Source organism: Anomaloglossus baeobatrachus, chromosome 1, assembly GCF_048569485.1.
Source record: "Anomaloglossus baeobatrachus isolate aAnoBae1 chromosome 1, aAnoBae1.hap1, whole genome shotgun sequence".
Classification (NCBI taxonomy): domain Eukaryota; kingdom Metazoa; phylum Chordata; class Amphibia; order Anura; family Aromobatidae; genus Anomaloglossus; species Anomaloglossus baeobatrachus.
The window spans coordinates 351015867-351034001 of record NC_134353.1 but is presented as its reverse complement, the minus strand read 5'-3'; the positions used below and the strand labels follow the sequence as shown (position 1 = coordinate 351034001).

The 18135-nt window shown below is 44.2% G+C and overlaps 1 protein-coding gene across 1 annotated transcript in view; it reads left to right on the top strand.

Annotated features, from left to right (window-relative positions):
- Positions 1 to 18135, top strand: part of FGF5 (fibroblast growth factor 5) — a 157911-nt gene that overhangs the window by 33512 nt on the left and 106264 nt on the right. The window contains exon 2 of the mRNA XM_075337784.1: positions 7221 to 7324. Coding sequence (XP_075193899.1) covers positions 7221 to 7324 — 104 coding nt within the window. The remainder of the gene's footprint in view (positions 1 to 7220; positions 7325 to 18135) is intronic.

Sequence of the window (18135 nt, the reverse complement as noted above, 5' to 3'; positions counted from 1 at the left end):
CAGAGGAGAATTTACCAAGCATTGCGTCACTGTGTCTCATATAAGACCCGAAAAAGTGATGCAGCCGGCTAATCACAGTAATGCCAGTAGTCAACATGGCTATGGCATTACCATGTATGGCAGGCAATCCCCGCATGTTGATTAGCTATCTAACCCTCAAAACATGCGGATCAGGTACTCAAGCATGGCGCTCGAGCACCTGCGGTACTCAATTGAGTAACAAATGTACCCAAGCACCCCGATGCTCTATTCAGTATCAAGCAGTGGCCGGAATGCTTGCTTTTCTCCAATGCCAACATGTACTGTGAGACACTGAGAGCATGATCCCCTCCCTTCAGAAACTGGGCCCAAGGGCAGTATTCCAACATGATAACTACTTAAAGTACACTTCCAAGATGACCACTGCCTTGTGAAAGATACTGAGGGTAAAGGTGCTGAACTGGCCAAGCATGTCTTAAACCTAAACCCCGATAAAGTGTCTATGGGGCATCCTGAAATGGAAAATGGAGGAGTGCAACGTCTCTAACATGTAGCAGCTCAATGATGTTGTCATGGAGGAGTGAAAGAGTATTCCTGTGGCTCCGGTGAAGTGTTAGTGAACTCCATGCCCAAGAGAGTTAAGGCAGTGCTTAAAAATAATGGTGGCCACAAAAAATATTGACACTTTGGGCACAATTTAGCCATTTTCACCTAGGGATGTACTCAATTTTGTTGCCAGTGGTTTTGACAGTAATCGCAGTGCGTTGAGTTATTTAACCCCTTCAGCCCCGGGGTAATTTCCGTTTTTGCGTTTTTGTTTTTTGCTCCCCTTCTTCCGAGAGCCGTAACTTTTTTATTTTTCTGTCAATCTTGCCTTATGAGGGCTTGTTTTTTGCGGGACAAGTTGTACTTTTAAATGAAACCATAAGTTTTACCATATGGTGTACTGAAAAACAGCAAAAAAATTCCAAATGCGGAAAAATTGCAAAAAAAGTGTGATGGCACAATAGTTTTTGGGATGTTTTATTCACGGTGTTCACTATATGGTAAAACTGATGTGTGGGAATGATGCCTGAGGTCGGTGCGAGTTTGTAGACAGCAAACATGTATAGGTTTACTTGTATCTAAGGGGTTAAAAGAATTTCACAAGCTTGTCCAATAAAAGTGGCGCACGTTTTGCGCCATTTTCCGAAACACATAGCGTTCTTATTTTTTGGGATCTATGGCTCAGTGATGGCTTATTTTTTGCATCTCGAGCTGACGTTTCTAATGGTACCATTTTTGCGCAGATGCTACGTTTTGATCGCCTGTAATTGCATTTTGTGTAAAACTTGCAGCGACCAAAAAACGTAATTTTGGCGTTTGGAATTTTTTTGCCACTACGCCGTTTACCAATCAGATTAATTGATTTTATATTTTGATAGATCGGGCATTTCTGAACGCGGTGATACCAAATATGTGAATATTTATTTATTTTTTTAACCCTTTAATTTTCAATGGGGGAAAAGGGGGGTGATTTGAACTTTTAGGTTTTGTTTTTTTTTTTTTATTTTTTAAAACTTCTTTTTTTACTTTTTTTTTTATTTTACTAGTCCCCCTAGGGGGCTATAGCGATCAGCAATCCGATCGCTATTATCTATCTGCTGATCACAGCTATACAGCTGTAAACAGCAGATACAGTCACTTTCTTTTTCCCTCTGCTCTCGGCCGAGGGTAAACGAAAATGAAACTTCGTAGCTACAGGCATCATCACATGACCCTGTGCTACGATGGCAACCACCGATAGTCACGTGATCACGCACGTGACTTCCGGTGGGGGCGGCGGTAAATAAAAAACATGGCCGCGCGCATTTAGATCTTGCTGCCAGTATAATATCCATGAATGAATAAAATCCAAAGTTACCACATATCACATATATGTATCATACCACATGCACATACAAGTGCATGTGTGCTCATATATAGATGTAAATATGCACACATGTATGAAAATCAGGATGCACAAAGGAACATAAAGATAATGGCAGAATAGAAAATGGCAGGACATAACCATAAAAAAGTGCAAAAATCCAAATTACAAGATGGCACATATATGTACATCAATACCCACAATAAAGGTATATGTCCTCACGTATGGATATATGTACAAATAAGGATGTTAGCCATAATGGTTTTTCACCAAAAAACATGCACCTGCATATGCATATGTGAGAAAGAATTATTACTCATGTATCCGCTTGTATTATTGCTTATGCGTATCTTGCCTTATGAGGGCTTGTTTTTTGCGGGACAAGTTGTACTTTTAAATGAAACCATAAGTTTTACCATATGGTGTACTGAAAAACAGCAAAAAAATTCCAAATGCGGAAAAATTGCAAAAAAAGTGTGATGGCACAATAGTTTTTGGGATGTTTTATTCACGGTGTTCACTATATGGTAAAACTGATGTGTGGGAATGATGCCTGAGGTCGGTGCGAGTTTGTAGACAGCAAACATGTATAGGTTTACTTGTATCTAAGGGGTTAAAAGAATTTCACAAGCTTGTCCAATAAAAGTGGCGCACGTTTTGCGCCATTTTCCGAAACACATAGCGTTCTTATTTTTTGGGATCTATGGCTCAGTGATGGCTTATTTTTTGCATCTCGAGCTGACGTTTCTAATGGTACCATTTTTGCGCAGATGCTACGTTTTGATCGCCTGTAATTGCATTTTGTGTAAAACTTGCAGCGACCAAAAAACGTAATTTTGGCGTTTGGAATTTTTTTGCCACTACGCCGTTTACCAATCAGATTAATTGATTTTATATTTTGATAGATCGGGCATTTCTGAACGCGGTGATACCAAATATGTGAATATTTATTTATTTTTTTAACCCTTTAATTTTCAATGGGGGAAAAGGGGGGTGATTTGAACTTTTAGGTTTTGTTTTTTTTTTTTTTATTTTTTAAAACTTCTTTTTTTACTTTTTTTTTTATTTTACTAGTCCCCCTAGGGGGCTATAGCGATCAGCAATCCGATCGCTATTATCTATCTGCTGATCACAGCTATACAGCTGTAAACAGCAGATACAGTCACTTTCTTTTTCCCTCTGCTCTCGGCCGAGGGTAAACAAAAATGAAACTTCGTAGCTACAGGCATCATCACATGACCCTGTGCTACGATGGCAACCACCGATAGTCACGTGATCACGCACGTGACTTCCGGTGGGGGCGGCGGTAAATAAAAAACATGGCCGCGCGCATTTAGATCTTGCTGCCAGTATAATATCCATGAATGAATAAAATCCAAAGTTACCACATATCACATATATGTATCATACCACATGCACATACAAGTGCATGTGTGCTCATATATAGATGTAAATATGCACACATGTATGAAAATCAGGATGCACAAAGGAACATAAAGATAATGGCAGAATAGAAAATGGCAGGACATAACCATAAAAAAGTGCAAAAATCCAAATTACAAGATGGCACATATATGTACATCAATACCCACAATAAAGGTATATGTCCTCACGTATGGATATATGTACAAATAAGGATGTTAGCCATAATGGTTTTTCACCAAAAAACATGCACCTGCATATGCATATGTGAGAAAGAATTATTACTCATGTATCCGCTTGTATTATTGCTTATGCGTATCATTTGCGTCAAAAATACAATGACTCTATGCTCATGAATCACTGTGCTACTGTGTGACAATATTAGAAATAAAAGGTTGGGGAAGGGGGTAAGGAGGAGGGGAGAGTAGTACGATATATGTATCAATAGGTGCCGAATATCGGTATAAGTGAGGATGCAGGAGAGGGGACAGGATGGGGGGGAGATGTAACGGAAAGAGAGGGTATAGGCATAAAGTATATATATAGCAATGATGATCATATTCCCATTCCACAAAAAACAAAAACAAAAACAACAACAAAAAAAAACACATTATGTGGATGCACATATATATATGTGGATTACCCACTATAGGGGGGGGAGGGTTCAGAAAGAGGGGGCATAGGCATGGAGTTGTATCTATAATAATAATGGTCATATGGGTCCAGAAACGACCCGTAATTAAGCAACCTCCTCTAATATGACATTATAAAAAATATATATGTGTACACCCACCTCCAATAGAAAAATATTACTGAAAGAAAAAATAATAAATAAATAAATATATATACACTCATGTACATTTATACCATCAATTGGGGAGGGGGGGTGAGGGGGAGTGGAGGGGGGGTAGGAGGGGTGTGTAGAATATGTTATGTTATATGCATGCATACATGCAGATGTATGCTGGTTAGATTATGTAACTCAGATCTGAACGGAAGTTAAGACCCGTCGGATATCTGGAATCCAGTTTTAAGATCCATTTGGCTTCGGCTTGTAATAGTGCAGTGAAACGATCCCCTCCCCTAGCAAACTTAGGAATATGTTCAATGCCTGTGACCGTTAAAGTGGAAAAATTTCCCCCGTGTGACTCGAGAAAATGCCGAGTAAGAGCCGAGAGTGAGCGTTTCTTCCTGGGTTCTACAGGTGAGGTGGTTAAGAGTGAGGATGTGGTTCTAGTGTTTTCCGACATGCGTACCCTCATGGGCCTAGATGTGCAACCTATGTAATTTTTAATACAAGACTGACATGTGGCTTTGTATACAATGTAGGTTGAGGCACAGTTTATAAAAGAGGTAATCTTGTGAATTTTTCTCTCAGCGTCCTCGAATTGTTTGATGTTACAGACATATTTACAAAGACCGCATCTATTTGATCCACACCGGTGGGAGCCAGTGGTACTGAGCCAAGTTTGTTTATTGTTTATCGGAGTATAGAAGCTAGGGGAGACCACATTCACGATGCTTCTAGCCCGTTTGGCCACCACATTGACTCCTCTGGAGAGGATCATGTCAACATCCTTGTCCTGTTGGAGAAGGGGAAGGAATTTCAATATCACCCTTGTAATAGCCGGAAAGTCTGTACTATATGGGGTTGAAAAGGTTATACGCTCTAAATGATCTTGTGATTTTGGCTTATCCCCCAGTAAGTCAGATTGTGTTCTGCTATTAGCTATGTTCCGTGCTCTCCTTAGGGAGGGATCCGAGTATCCCCTCCTTTTTAACCTTCCTGTGACATGCTCGGCTTCCATCGCATAGGAAGCCTCGGAGGAACATAGCCTCCTAGCCCTCAAAAACTCCCCCACAGGCAGATTTCGTATGGTATGTGAGACATGGCAACTATCGGCTCGCAAGATGGTATTCCCACTGATAGGTTTACGGTATGATATCCAAAAAGGGTGCAGAGTTTTTGAAGGAATTGCTAGAAAAGGACAGATTGAGATTATTTCGTTATGTCTGATTGTTCAGTGTCATCCTCTGTCTGACAGATAAAAATCTGGTCATCAATATATCTCGCCTACCACCGGATACATTTAAGGAGGGGATTATTGTCCACATAGATGTAATTTTCCTCCCAGAAGGACATGTATAAATTGGCCAGAGCACATGAAAAGCTAGCCCTCATGGGGCATCCAGATGTTTGGAGATAAAATTTATTACTGAACTGAAAAAAAATGTGTTTTAAAAGAAAATCAGTAACTATGAGAATGTATTCCTTTTTTATATCCTCTAGGGAACTATACTTCTCCAAATGGAAGGTTAAAGCTTGTAAGGCTAAATCATGGGGTATGCAAGGGTAGAGTGAGTTGACATCACTCATAACCCAAAATGAGTGCTCTGTCCATTTAATATCCCGGAGTAACCGGTGGTACGCTTGACTAGGGGCTGGAGGATGTTATCAAGCCAAGCTGACAAATGGCCAGACAGTGAGCCTATGCTGGCTACGATGGGGCGTAGTGGAGGAGGAAAAACGTTTTTGTGTACTTTCGGGAGACCCTGGAATATAGGGCAGATAGGATAGGATTTTTTTGGCACACAGTCTTAGGCCACATTCATACGTACAGTATTTGGTCATTATTTCACTTCAGTATTTGTAAGCCAAGACCCAAAAACTGATCAAATACTCCAGATGTGCACGTAGCCTATACTCCAGATGTGCACGTAGCCTTAGAAATATTGAGGTAAAATGATCACCAAATACTCAACATGTGCACGTAGCCTTACAAATACTGAGGTAAAATGATCACCACATACCCAACATGTGCACGGGGCCTTACAAATACTGAGGTAAAATATTGACCAAATACTGAATGTGTGAACATGGCCTGAATAAGAGAAATCTATAGGTAGTGCAAAAGGGGATTTTCACAGAATTCACAGAATGAAGCACTAGTCCTCTAGACTAGTGCTTCATTCTGTGAATTGGTTATTGGTGAGCAGCAACAATGAAACCTTCCCACATAAATCTATGATATATCAGAATAAAGGCCACTTTACACACAGAGATAAATCTGCGGCAGATCTGTGGTTGCAGTGAAATTGCGGACAATCAGTGCCAGGTTTGTGGCTGTGTACAAATGGAACAATATGTCCATGATTTCACTGCAACCACAGATCTGCCAAAGATTTATCTGTGTGTGTAAAGTGGCCTTTATTATAGCAGATATTGCCCTTTAAAGGAATCTGTCAGCAGGTTTTTTTCTATGTAAGTTGACGACAGCATGCTGCAAGGGTTAAGACAGAAAATTCTTTGATACCTGTCTTGTCAAGATATGATCTGTTGTTTATCTCATATATTGTGTAACCAGCAGGACTTCTCATTGCTCGGACTATAAAGTCACAAACACGGCAGTCCGGCACACCCGTTCCTGTGATTGACACCTCACTATTAATGTACAATCTCTATTGAGAACTTATTATGGGCAGGACAGCTCTCTCAACCTTTTTTCATTTATAATGCTTAACCCAACATTTCTAATACAGAAGTAAACTACGATCTATAATGCTGAGAAAGAAAACAGCAGCATGGATTTTTTGAAGGGTGCCATTACAGTTTCGTAGGACTGTATTCTGGGAGTTCTGGACTTGATCCACTTGGTTTGGGCATTTCAACAAATGGCAACAGCTTAGAAGTCACAGTTGATGCCTCAGAGAAAGCTCCCAGGCATATCCCCAGACATCTGAGCAGTCTTCAGTTTCAAGTGAGTGCTAATAAAATGGGTGATGGATTTACACAGGCTTCATGAAAGATAGATACACACAGCTATTGAAAATGAGAGTTGTTATTCTTTTCCATTCCTGTCTTTCCAAGAGCCATGAGCGGTGCTTTATTTTGGGATTTCTGTCATTCTAGGTATTTTGGAAATATTTGCTGTGTCTCAAGGGATTGTGGGAATAAGAGGAGTTTTCAGCAACTCATTTCTAGCCATGTCAAAAAAGGGAAAACTTCATGCAACTGTAAGTAACAATATACTCGGTGAAAATGTACGCTTATTTGTATAAGGTGTTGGAAAAAGCGTAACTCATGGAAATATTTATATTGATTGATCGATTTAAAACTACTGTTATTGTCATTTTCAACGCAATTCTCTAGATACTGGTTTCCTAATATAAATATATATCTGTGGGAAAAAATTATCAAGCCTTACGGTATATGTAAAATTTGAGAAACACTATAAAAAGAAAGTGTTTATGATTTTTTGTATATTATGGAAATTCAAATGAAATAAGCATAAAAGGGCCGAGAAGGGAAAACAGTGTTAATGCAGCTCCATAGTTCTCCATTATTTTGGAAAAGTGATATGCCATTACCTTACAAAATGAGAAAATTTCCGTTCGTGGTCAGTGTAGTGAATATGCATGAGCATAGTGAGCGGGACAAAGAAGCAACAGCAGCACCGGAGACAGCAGCGCCAGAGAGAGGTAAATTTAAAAATTCTTCATTTTTTAAAGAACAGGTGTTTTCTCCGGTACTTGTCACTCTGATGTCACACGGATCATATCACTGTGCGGTTCGTGTGACACCAATGCTGCTGGAAGAAAATGGACATGTCACAGTGTGGCGCACGAACGTGTGCGCAAACTCATTGAATTTAATTGGTCTATGTGTGTCCATGTCTCCGGTATTTTTGGAAACGGACACCACACGCATCGGAAACACGGACATGAAAAGGAGACCTAAGGCTGAGGTGAGACAAGCATATAGCATCTGAAGCGAGAGAATCGGATGTGATATTCTAATGATACTCGGCTCATACTCTGCTGCAAGAAAGAGCTGAGTGTCATTGTGCTCTGATTCTCTCACATGGGAGAATTGAAGTACAGGTGAGGAAAATGAGAGGTTAATTTCTCCATCCAGTCCATTGTCTGTCTCTGCGTATATCGCACTGCACTCAGATGGCATCAGTACAGTCTGATTTTTCACATGCACCCATAGACTTGTATGAGTGCATGTGACCCAAAACTCGCTTGCAATCGCCATATGCAGCAATTTTTTCCTCAGTCCGATTAGAGCTGTGAAAAAACTCACAGATCTGAGCTGCATCATTGACTAATATTGGGCCGAGTGCAATGTGAGATTTTATTGCACTGCACTCGTCAGATTTAAATGCTAATGTGAGCTCTAAGAAAGTAACAAAAAATATTGCACACCCTGCAGATTCTGTGGATCTGTCAGTACATGCTGGTGGTTGTAGCTTCCCATGAAAGCTTAGGTTATGGCTACATAAAGACTTTGGCTATGACATAGGTTGTGCATCACTGTATGCTGCTGGCATATTGTGACCTGCAAGTCATACAATAACAAAGGACTAAGGCTATGTCCGCACTTTGCGTCGTTGTAGTTGCAGTTCTAAACGCATCCTTTGGCAGAAATTGCTTTTGCCAAAGTTGCTTTTGACCACAAAATCACTGTAAATACGCGTGCGTTTTTACCGCGTTTTAGCGCTTTTTACCTGTGTTTCCATTGCTTAAAGTCAGATGTGTTTTGATTACAAAGACACTACTAAATAAAGTTTTGACATACAAACACTATGAAAAAGTGTAAAAAAAGTGAAAAAAAAAATATAATTATTTAAATCATAACGAAAATAGTTATATTTAATATAATTGTAGCTGTTTTATACTATTTATCACTATAATTCAATAAATTAATATTTCTCATTAATTTAATTGTAGCGTTTTAATGCCAAAATGGATGTGTTCTGCTTTTCAAGCAAAGTCTATGGGAATTTGGGTTTCTTGTCCGCACTATGCTGTTCAAAACGCTACGTTTTTCTTGTAGAAATTTGGGCAAAAACTCTGCTTTTTAAAGAAGCAACATATCAATTGTTTTTTCCATTTGCGTTTTGAGCTGCAAGTACCTCGACGCAAAGTGCGCACATAGCCTAAAAGCAGAGTTTTTGCCCAAATTTCTGCCACAAAAACGCAGCGTTTTGAACAGCATTGTGCGCACAAGAACTCCCAAATTCCCATAGACTTTGCTTGAAAACGCATGCATTTTGGCATTAAAACGCTGCAGTTGAAAAAGCAGCGAAAAAGCAGGTAAAAAAGCAAAGTGCGCACATAGCCTAAAGGGACATATCACTCCATTATTTTTATGTCAGAAAACACATGCGTTTATGTAGTTCAAAACGCATGTTTTTGTCGCGGGCGGGGAGGAGGGTGTCAGCACACTTCACTCACCCCTTCTGCTCGGGTCCGGTGGCTGCTGCTCAGTGGTGGCTCGAGCTGTGGGCCGGATCCCGGGGGTTCTCGAGCGGCGCTCCTCGCCCGTGAGTGAAAGGGGATAGTTGGGTGTGGGAATTGTTTATTGTCCGTGACGCCACCCACGGTTGTGGTGATTTCACCACCGCTGCTCAATATGGGGATCCCGGGGATGGTGATGCGGAGCAGCCAGTTGTTGTGTTGCCCCTCCGTGGGTAGGGGTTGGTGATCCCGGGGCCCGGTGATGGTGAGGGAGGTGCAGGGCCTGGTGGGCGCAGGGACGCGGGGGCAGCGCTGTGCCTTGCGGCACTGTGGTACTCACTCAGCCTGAGACGTTGACACAGTTTTACGGTAAACCACACGGCTGGAAAGACGGTTCCCACGGACGGCTGCACTTGCTCTCCCAGTAGGTGACGGTGATGTCCCTTTTCCTTGTACCTTTGTTTCTGTGTTGGTAGCGATGGATTCCCACCGGTAACCCGCTCCCCGACTTCAAGCTGGGCCGGAGGAGCTCTACTCTTTGCCCGCAGGCGCTGGCCCTGAGAGACTGGTGCCTTGGCGGTGGCGGTGTCTCTCCTACTCTGGTTGGGCTGTTGCCTTCAATCGGGACTTGGTTGTTGGGGGATCTACGTCCCCTTCACTGACGGATTTGGCAAATTATGGCGACTCCTAGCCTTGCCGGGGTCCGAGAGGCCCCTGCCCTGGTGCTGACTGTCCTTCGGTACACTGCTCCAGACCGCCGGGCCACTACCCGTCCACGGTCCTTCCAGGAACTTCCACACGGTCCCCCTCCAGACAGTCACCGCCGTTGCTGACCTTGCTGACCTGTCCTGCACACAGCTGGATTACTTCAGGCTTTCTTTCTGTCACCACTCTTGCTTTCCTCCTTTACCACTTTACTTCTTTCTACTTTCACTACTTATTTACTCCTTTCACTTCCTCCTCCTAAACTGAACTCCTCACTCAAGCCCTGCCTGGGCTAATCTGCCTGGTTCTTCCCGCCTCCAGAGCTGTGAACTCCTCGTTGGGCAGAGCCAACCGCCTGGCCCACCCCCTGGTGTGAATCATCAGCCTCTGGAGGAAGGCAACAAGGATTTTTGGTTAGCTTTGGTGTTCCTAACTGGGATGTAGGGTGTGGTGGTGTGTGACCTGTGTCCCCTGGCTTGCCCAGGGCGACACATTCCCCCTTAGCAAAATGCAGACCGTCCGCGGGCTGCCGTCCAACACCGGTTTTATTTTTCTGTAAAAGATAACATGGTAAAATAACATATTTACATTTTTAATGAATCTTCCCATAGCGGGAGGCACATTTCTTTAACGTTGCAAACGGTTTACGGTTACGGTTTCCGCTCTCTCCCACCCAAGCAACCTGGCCCTGATGCTGCCCCTAAAACCCAGGCAGCACCCCTTGACCCACAGTCCAGCACAAGTTACCCGAGCGGGATCTGTCCTTCCCCTCCAGAGGGTAGCCACCGGTTCCTTTGGTGGCTGGGCCCCAGCCTGCTCCGCTGAGAGCTCTCCCTCCAACCTGCCTCTCCGGAGGCGGCATTGCGGAAACGGTAACGGCAAACAACTTATTTACAAGCCACTTAACGTTTGTGGTTGCCCTGCAAGTTCACGGGCTTGTCCATGGATAGTCCTCCATGCAAAACAACTTTTTAAACGGTCCCCACGGGGACAACGGTGCCGGCTCCGGCCGGTTGCAAATCACGCAGATAATCAGGTGAGGTACTCGGTATCATTTTTATCATTAGTAGAACTTTCAAACAAACTTTTCAACTTCAAACAAACTGGTGGTCCCAACGGGGACTGGACAACGGTGCTCCGCTGCCCTACTCCAGGCCTTCAACTTCATCCGAGGGAGGGGGTGCCGGACCCACTCGGCTTTCCTGGCTGCCCCGTAACTTCACATCCAGGGCAAACCACCCCCTCTCTCCGCAGTGTCGGGTATACTGAACGAGGTCTCCCGGCATGAGGTTGCGGCCGGGATGCTCCTCAGGCAAGTGGGCATTCACATCCCGCCGGGCTACAAACACTTCGGCCTCCAGGCCCGGTTCATAGATAAACCCGTAGCCCCGGCGGACATCAAACCGCCTCACCTGCCCCACGTACAGCGGTCCCCGGACATGGAATGTTGCTTGCCGGAGGTTCTCCTTCTCCCTTATCGCTCTGGCCACCAGCTCGGCCTTCCTCCGTTCCCTCTCAGCGATCTCCAGGCCCAGTGGTACCGGCTCCCTATCCCAATACGGCGCTGCTGCCAGCGCCGGCGCACGGGTCGGGCCCCGCGGGACATCCTGGACGTTGCCCACTGTCAGGAATCTGGGCGGCATGTCCCGCGGTGTCTTGGCCTTGGGAGCTGCCTTACAGCAACAACCCGGCGCTACCTCAGCCGAGATGTGGGGGATGGGCATAGGGGCTTTCCGCTGCTGGGCCTTCAGCTCGGAGCGGGTCATCGGCTCCGGCTCGGGGGATTTTTCAGGGGATGCCTCCAGTTCAACCTTCGGAATCTTCCACGGTAACACCTCCGGTTTACTGCGGGCTCCGGCTACAGGTCGGTCCGCCTGGGCGGGGACGCTGGGTATTGCTACCGGTTGCGGTGGTAGCAGGCCTAGTGGCGGGGTCACGGCCTCCGAGACGGGTGGCGAGGGAGGCAACGGGGGGAGAGGGCTTGGACTGAGCCCCGCAGCCGTGATGACCGGCCCTTCCAGGGCATCGGGACGTGGGTCACTCACCCTCCCTTTCTCTGCTTCCTCCTCGCGTCTCCGCACGGTGGCTATAACGTCCGCCATGTCGGTCTCCCACTCCTCCATGAGGAGCTGCATCCTGACCTGCAGCCGTTGGTAGAGCTGCGCGGTCCGGATTTCTACCCACGCCGAGGATCCAGGCGCGGGGGCTACGGTGTCGCGGGACGGCATCCACATGGTGACTTCTTCTTCCAGGAACGGTATGTCTGCAGAGTCCTGGCGTCCCTGCTTTTATAGCTGCAGCTACATGCAGCCAGCCGCCATCGCGTCCCCCTTAGCTCTTTCCGGCCCCTCCTCTCTCGGGGCGGGGTTTCGGCCTTCGCGCCTCTGCTACTCGAGAAGACGCTCGAGCGGGAACTTTTCGCGCCAAAGATGGCGGCTTCTGAAATTTTCCTGCCGGATATCTCCGGCGGTAACAAGGCGCACCTCTACCAAACGGCAGAGCGGTAAGATCCTGTTCGTGACGCCAAGTTGTCGCGGGCGGGGAGGAGGGTGTCAGCACACTTCGCTCACCCCTTCTGCTCGGGTCCGGAGGCTGCTGCTCAGTGGTGGCTCGAGCTGTGGGCCGGATCCCGGGGGTTCTCGAGCGGCGCTCCTCGCCCGTGAGTGAAAGGGGATAGTTGGGTGTGGGAATTGTTTATTGTCCGTGACGCCACCCACGGTTGTGGTGATTTCACCACCGCTGCTCAATATGGGGATCCCGGGGATGGTGATGCGGAGCAGCCAGGTGTTGTGTTGCCCCTCCGTGGGTAGGGGTTGGTGATCCCGGGGCCCGGTGATGGTGAGGGAGGTGCAGGGCCTGGTGGGCGCAGGGACGCCTTGCGGCACTGTGGTACTCACTCAGCCTGAGACGTTGACACAGTTTTACGGTAAACCACACGGCTGGAAAGACGGTTCCCACGGACGGCTGCACTTGCTCTCCCAGTAGGTGACGGTGATGTCCCTTTTCCTTGCACCTTTGTTTCTGTGTTGGTAGCGATGGATTCCCACCGGTAACCCGCTCCCCGACTTCAAGCTGGGCCGGAGGAGCTCTACTCTTTGCCCGCAGGCGCTGGCCCTGAGAGACTGGTGCCTTGGCGGTGGCGGTGTCTCTCCTACTCTGGTTGGGCTGTTGCCTTCAATCGGGACTTGGTTGTTGGGGGATCTACGTCCCCTTCACTGACGGATTTGGCAAATTATGGCGACTCCAAGCCTTGCCGGGGTCCGAGAGGCCCCTGCCCTGGTGCTGACTGTCCTTCGGTACACTGCTCCAGACCGCCGGGCCACTACCCGTCCGCGGTCCTTTCAGGAACTTCCACACGGTCCCCCTCCAGACAGTCACCGCCGTTGCTGACCTTGCTGACCTGTCCTGCACACAGCTGGACTACTTCAGGCTTTCTTTCTGTCACCACTCTTGCTTTCCTCCTTTACCACTTTACTTCTTTCTACTTTCACTACTTGTTTACTCCTTTCACTTCCTCCTCCTAAACTGAACTCCTCACTCAAGCCCTGCCTGGGCTAATCTGCCTGGTTCTTCCCGCCTCCAGAGCTGTGAACTCCTCGGTGGGCGGAGCCAACCGCCTGGCCCACGCCCTGGTGTGAATCATCAGCCTCTGGAGGAAGGCAACAAGGATTTTTGGTTAGCTTTGGTGTTCCTAACTGGGATGTAGGGTGTGGTGGTGTGTGACCTGTGTCCCCTGGCTTGCCCAGGGCGACACATTTTCAGCGGCTAAAAAGCATGTAAAACGCTGGAATTTTGATGTTTGTTGCTTTTTACAACTTCTCATTGACTTCAATGTTAGCAAAACGCAGCCCAAATGGCAAAAACAATTGACATGCTGCTTCTTTTGAGGCTATGTGCGCACGTGTGCGCTCTGCACCGCACCTAAAAGGTGCGCTTCAGAGCGCAGCTGAAAAGCTCCGTTCTGAAGTGCATGGTGCCGGCAGAGAACGTGCGCTCTGCATGCTGCCTCTCCCTATAGACAGCATGCAAACCGCATGGAAGAAGTGACATGTCACTTCTTAGAACGCAGCGATTCGGGCAGCAGCCGAATCGCTGCGTTCTAATATGCCACGTGCACACGGCTCCTGCACAATCTCCATAGACTGTGCAGGGGACGCAGGACGCATGCAGTTACGCTGCGGTGCAGAACGCAGCATAACTGCATGCAATACACACACATGCGCACATAGCCTAACGCAGAGCTTTTGCCCAAAATTATGCAAATTAAACGCAAAGTGCGCACAAGAAATCCACTTTTCCCATAGACTTTGCTGGAAAATCAAAACGCATGCATTTTGGCATGAAAACGCTGCAGTTCAAAACGCTGCAGAAAAGCAGGTGAAAATGCAATGTGCAGACACAGCCTTAGACTTTTTGCAAACCATATGGGTTTAAAAAAAAGAAAACCTATTCTTTTGCACTATGCTTTGACATACTTTGGCCATGCAACCTGTTATTTGACCAAAATCACTGTGTAGCCCAAGTTTAACCCCTTCACAACCTTGCGATTTTCTGTTTTTTGCGATTTTGTTTTTCTCTCCTTTTTTCCAAGAGCCATAACTATTTTATATTTCCGTCTCCGTAGCGGTATGAGGGCTTGTTTTTGCAGAATGAATTGTACTTTTGAATGGCACCATTCTTTTTATCATGTGGTGCACTGGAAAGTGGAAAAAAAAAATTATCATGTTCAAATTTATCATGTTCAATATATGGTAAAACTGAATGGGCAATATAAATCTGCTATGAATGCTAGCTCACAGCCGTCGTTCACAGTATGGTTGTAATGACAAACGCAGGGGTCATCAGCTAAGTAGTCGCACTAGTAATTTCAAAATGATAAATGATAGATGGTAAGGTCACACAATGAGGTGGCCTGGGGACTTGAGAAGGAAAGGAGAATATTTGTCCAAATGTAGAAGGCTGTATATTACACCTGCAGCCGGGGAGAAAGAAGAGAGCATTCCACTCTAGACACTCGCCAATGTGGCATTTGTCAGAGTTGCCAAAAATAGTCAGTTCCAAAAGAAAACCTAAACTTCTAATTGAGTTTTCAGATCAGTTTTGGGTCTAACAAAAATGTATGTGGAATACTTGCAAAGATCATTTTCAGTTTTCTTTTCCTTTGTATTTTTATAATTATTATTATTATTATTAGGATATGCACACTAAAGTAAAGGTTTTTAAAGAACATTTTGAGACAACCTAATATCTAGACTTTTATAACTAAATATACCAGTTCACATGATAACTACTACACACTATTGACACTGAAATTGCCAAACTAAGAAGGAAAGTTATGAAATTATTGGAATTTACAGATTCAATAGACATGATAATGATTAGCAAACAATAAAGAAAGAAACAAAATTCTCAAACATCTCGATTTATTCAGTATTTGATATGAGCTCAATAGACAGAACAATTTAAATGTTTTGAAAATTTTGTTTCTGTTTTAAAAATGTACATATCAGTAACATGTCTATAGCTCATGTGATTTCCATAATTTCACAACTTTTCCTTCTTGATGTAGGAATTTCAGTAGTGAGGAGTATATATGCATAGGGTCGGGTAAAGAAGAAAATTGGATCAATTGTGCTAATAAGGCCCTGAATAGAGTTTGATCAGAGTGTGATCCAACTTTCTTAGATGTGGAGAAGATAAGAGAAGTTTTTTTTCTATTTTTTTCAGCTGTCAGTCGCTGAAAATTGGAACACACTCATATGTCATCTTAGTACAGTCTAATTTTTTATACGGCCCCTTTGACTTGAATGATCAAGTGCAATCTGATTTAGGCCATGTGAGCACACTGCTGATTTACCCGCGGAATTGCCACGGATTTCACTGCAGAAATGCTGCAGAAAATGTTTATAACATTTCTGCAGTCCTTCTCCAGCAAAATCTATGGGGATTAAAAAAAAGCTGTGCGCACACTGCGTTCTTTGTCCCTGCGGATTGACCCGCGGAATTTCCGCTTCGGAATTAATGTGCATGTCACTTCTTTTCTGCAGGTCCTTGTGGTTTTCCCATTATTTAATGGTAAAAAAACACAGAGACCAACTTGAGGCAAAACCGCAGAAATTTCACACCAAAACCACACCAAAACGTGACAAAACCACATGCGGATTTCGTTGCGGTTTTGGTGTGTTTTTTTACCGCAAGTGCGGGATTCTTTCACAGGGTCAGTTTTTGCATTCAGAAAAAGTTTTTTTCTAGTGTGCGCATAGCCTTAAAGAGGCAGCTCGGCTTCCTGTGATTTTTCCTCGAACAGACTCGAAAAAAATTGGACTTGTGCATGGCCCTAAAGAATAACATTGATGCGAATCATTACAAAAGCACATCCAGTGCCATTCAATATTATAAGGATACATTGGCATTGCATTATTGCTATACGAATATTGGAGAAAGGAGAAAAATACATAGCTAATGTGAACAATGAGTAAAACAGCATAGGCATTGCATTACTGCTTTGCTAATCTTGACATAAAGAGATTCTTAGCTAGTCAGCTCCGATCGATTGTCGGAACTTACTCGGACCAGAAGTACGGTCATATGAACCTGCCCTAAAGCTGTATAATACTAGACTTTTTATGGCTTGAATACTAACCCACATATGGGTTGATAAATGTGAGATACAAGACTAAACTGTGCAGTCATACTCTATGTAATGTAATAAACAGTTTGGACTTTGTATGATAAATGGTCACCAGTCACCAGATGCACAGATTAATGGGTTGCTACATAAAAATGCAAAAGTTCAAACAATCTTAATAACTTTCATTTTCTTTCTGCTATTGAGTTTAATCATAAGGAATTGTTCGTGGGGATGTGCTCATCTAACAAAAGAATATTACCATAGTGTAGAATCTCATATGAACTCCTGGGTACTGTTGTACCAAAACAGCCATCTCGGTTGAGTGTTTCTGAGTGTTTAGAAAGTATAAAGTAGGGAATGTGCAACATTTACTCATTTACCTACATAGTGCCATTTAGAGATGTCCATACGCAGGTGGCACTTCACGAATGCAGTTGTAGTTTGCCCTGTTTGCTTTTAATTCCTTATGGAACAAAGTACTAAAGCATATACATTCAGATATATCCAGTTTGTGAAAAAAAATCCTCTGGGTGCAGCCACAAAAAAATAAAGATACAATGAATACAGTCTATGCCTGGCATATTTTTAATCTAGGCAACATGGATCACGAGCAGAGCCCTGTACTATTATATATTGGAAGCAAACACCTAAATATTAATTATAGAAATAACTATATACCTTTATATCTTTTATATCTTTGCACAAGATTTGGCCAAATGTTTTGAGACTGATATGAAGTTTGCTGCTTTGTGAATAAATCTTTGAATTTTTAGGTCCATGGTGAGGAAAATAACCAGATTTCAATCCCATTGAGAAACTGTGATAGGCGATAATGGATTGTCATCAGTCATTTTTTGGCCCAGAACCTGATATCAGCATGGCATGGCAAATTGAATGTCTTGAAAAACAACGGTCAACACTAAGTATTGAATCTTTGTATACACTTGATATATTTGTCAATAAAAACTTATGAAATGCTGATAATTGTACTTCAGAAACCTTGAAAGTTGTGACAAAAGGTAGGAAACTTTGGGAAAAACAAAATTTGTGGCAGTCTCAAAACTTTTGGCCATGACTTTAATTAAATACAAATATATGGCCAGAAGTTGGCCTTCATAGATTTGTGGCCAGAAGGCCATTCCTTCAACTTGAAGACAAGCGAGTGTCAAGCATCACAACTATGCAAAAAAAAATAAATAGGAACTGGAGTGAAGAAAGTAGCAGGTGAGACCAACTTTGAAATATT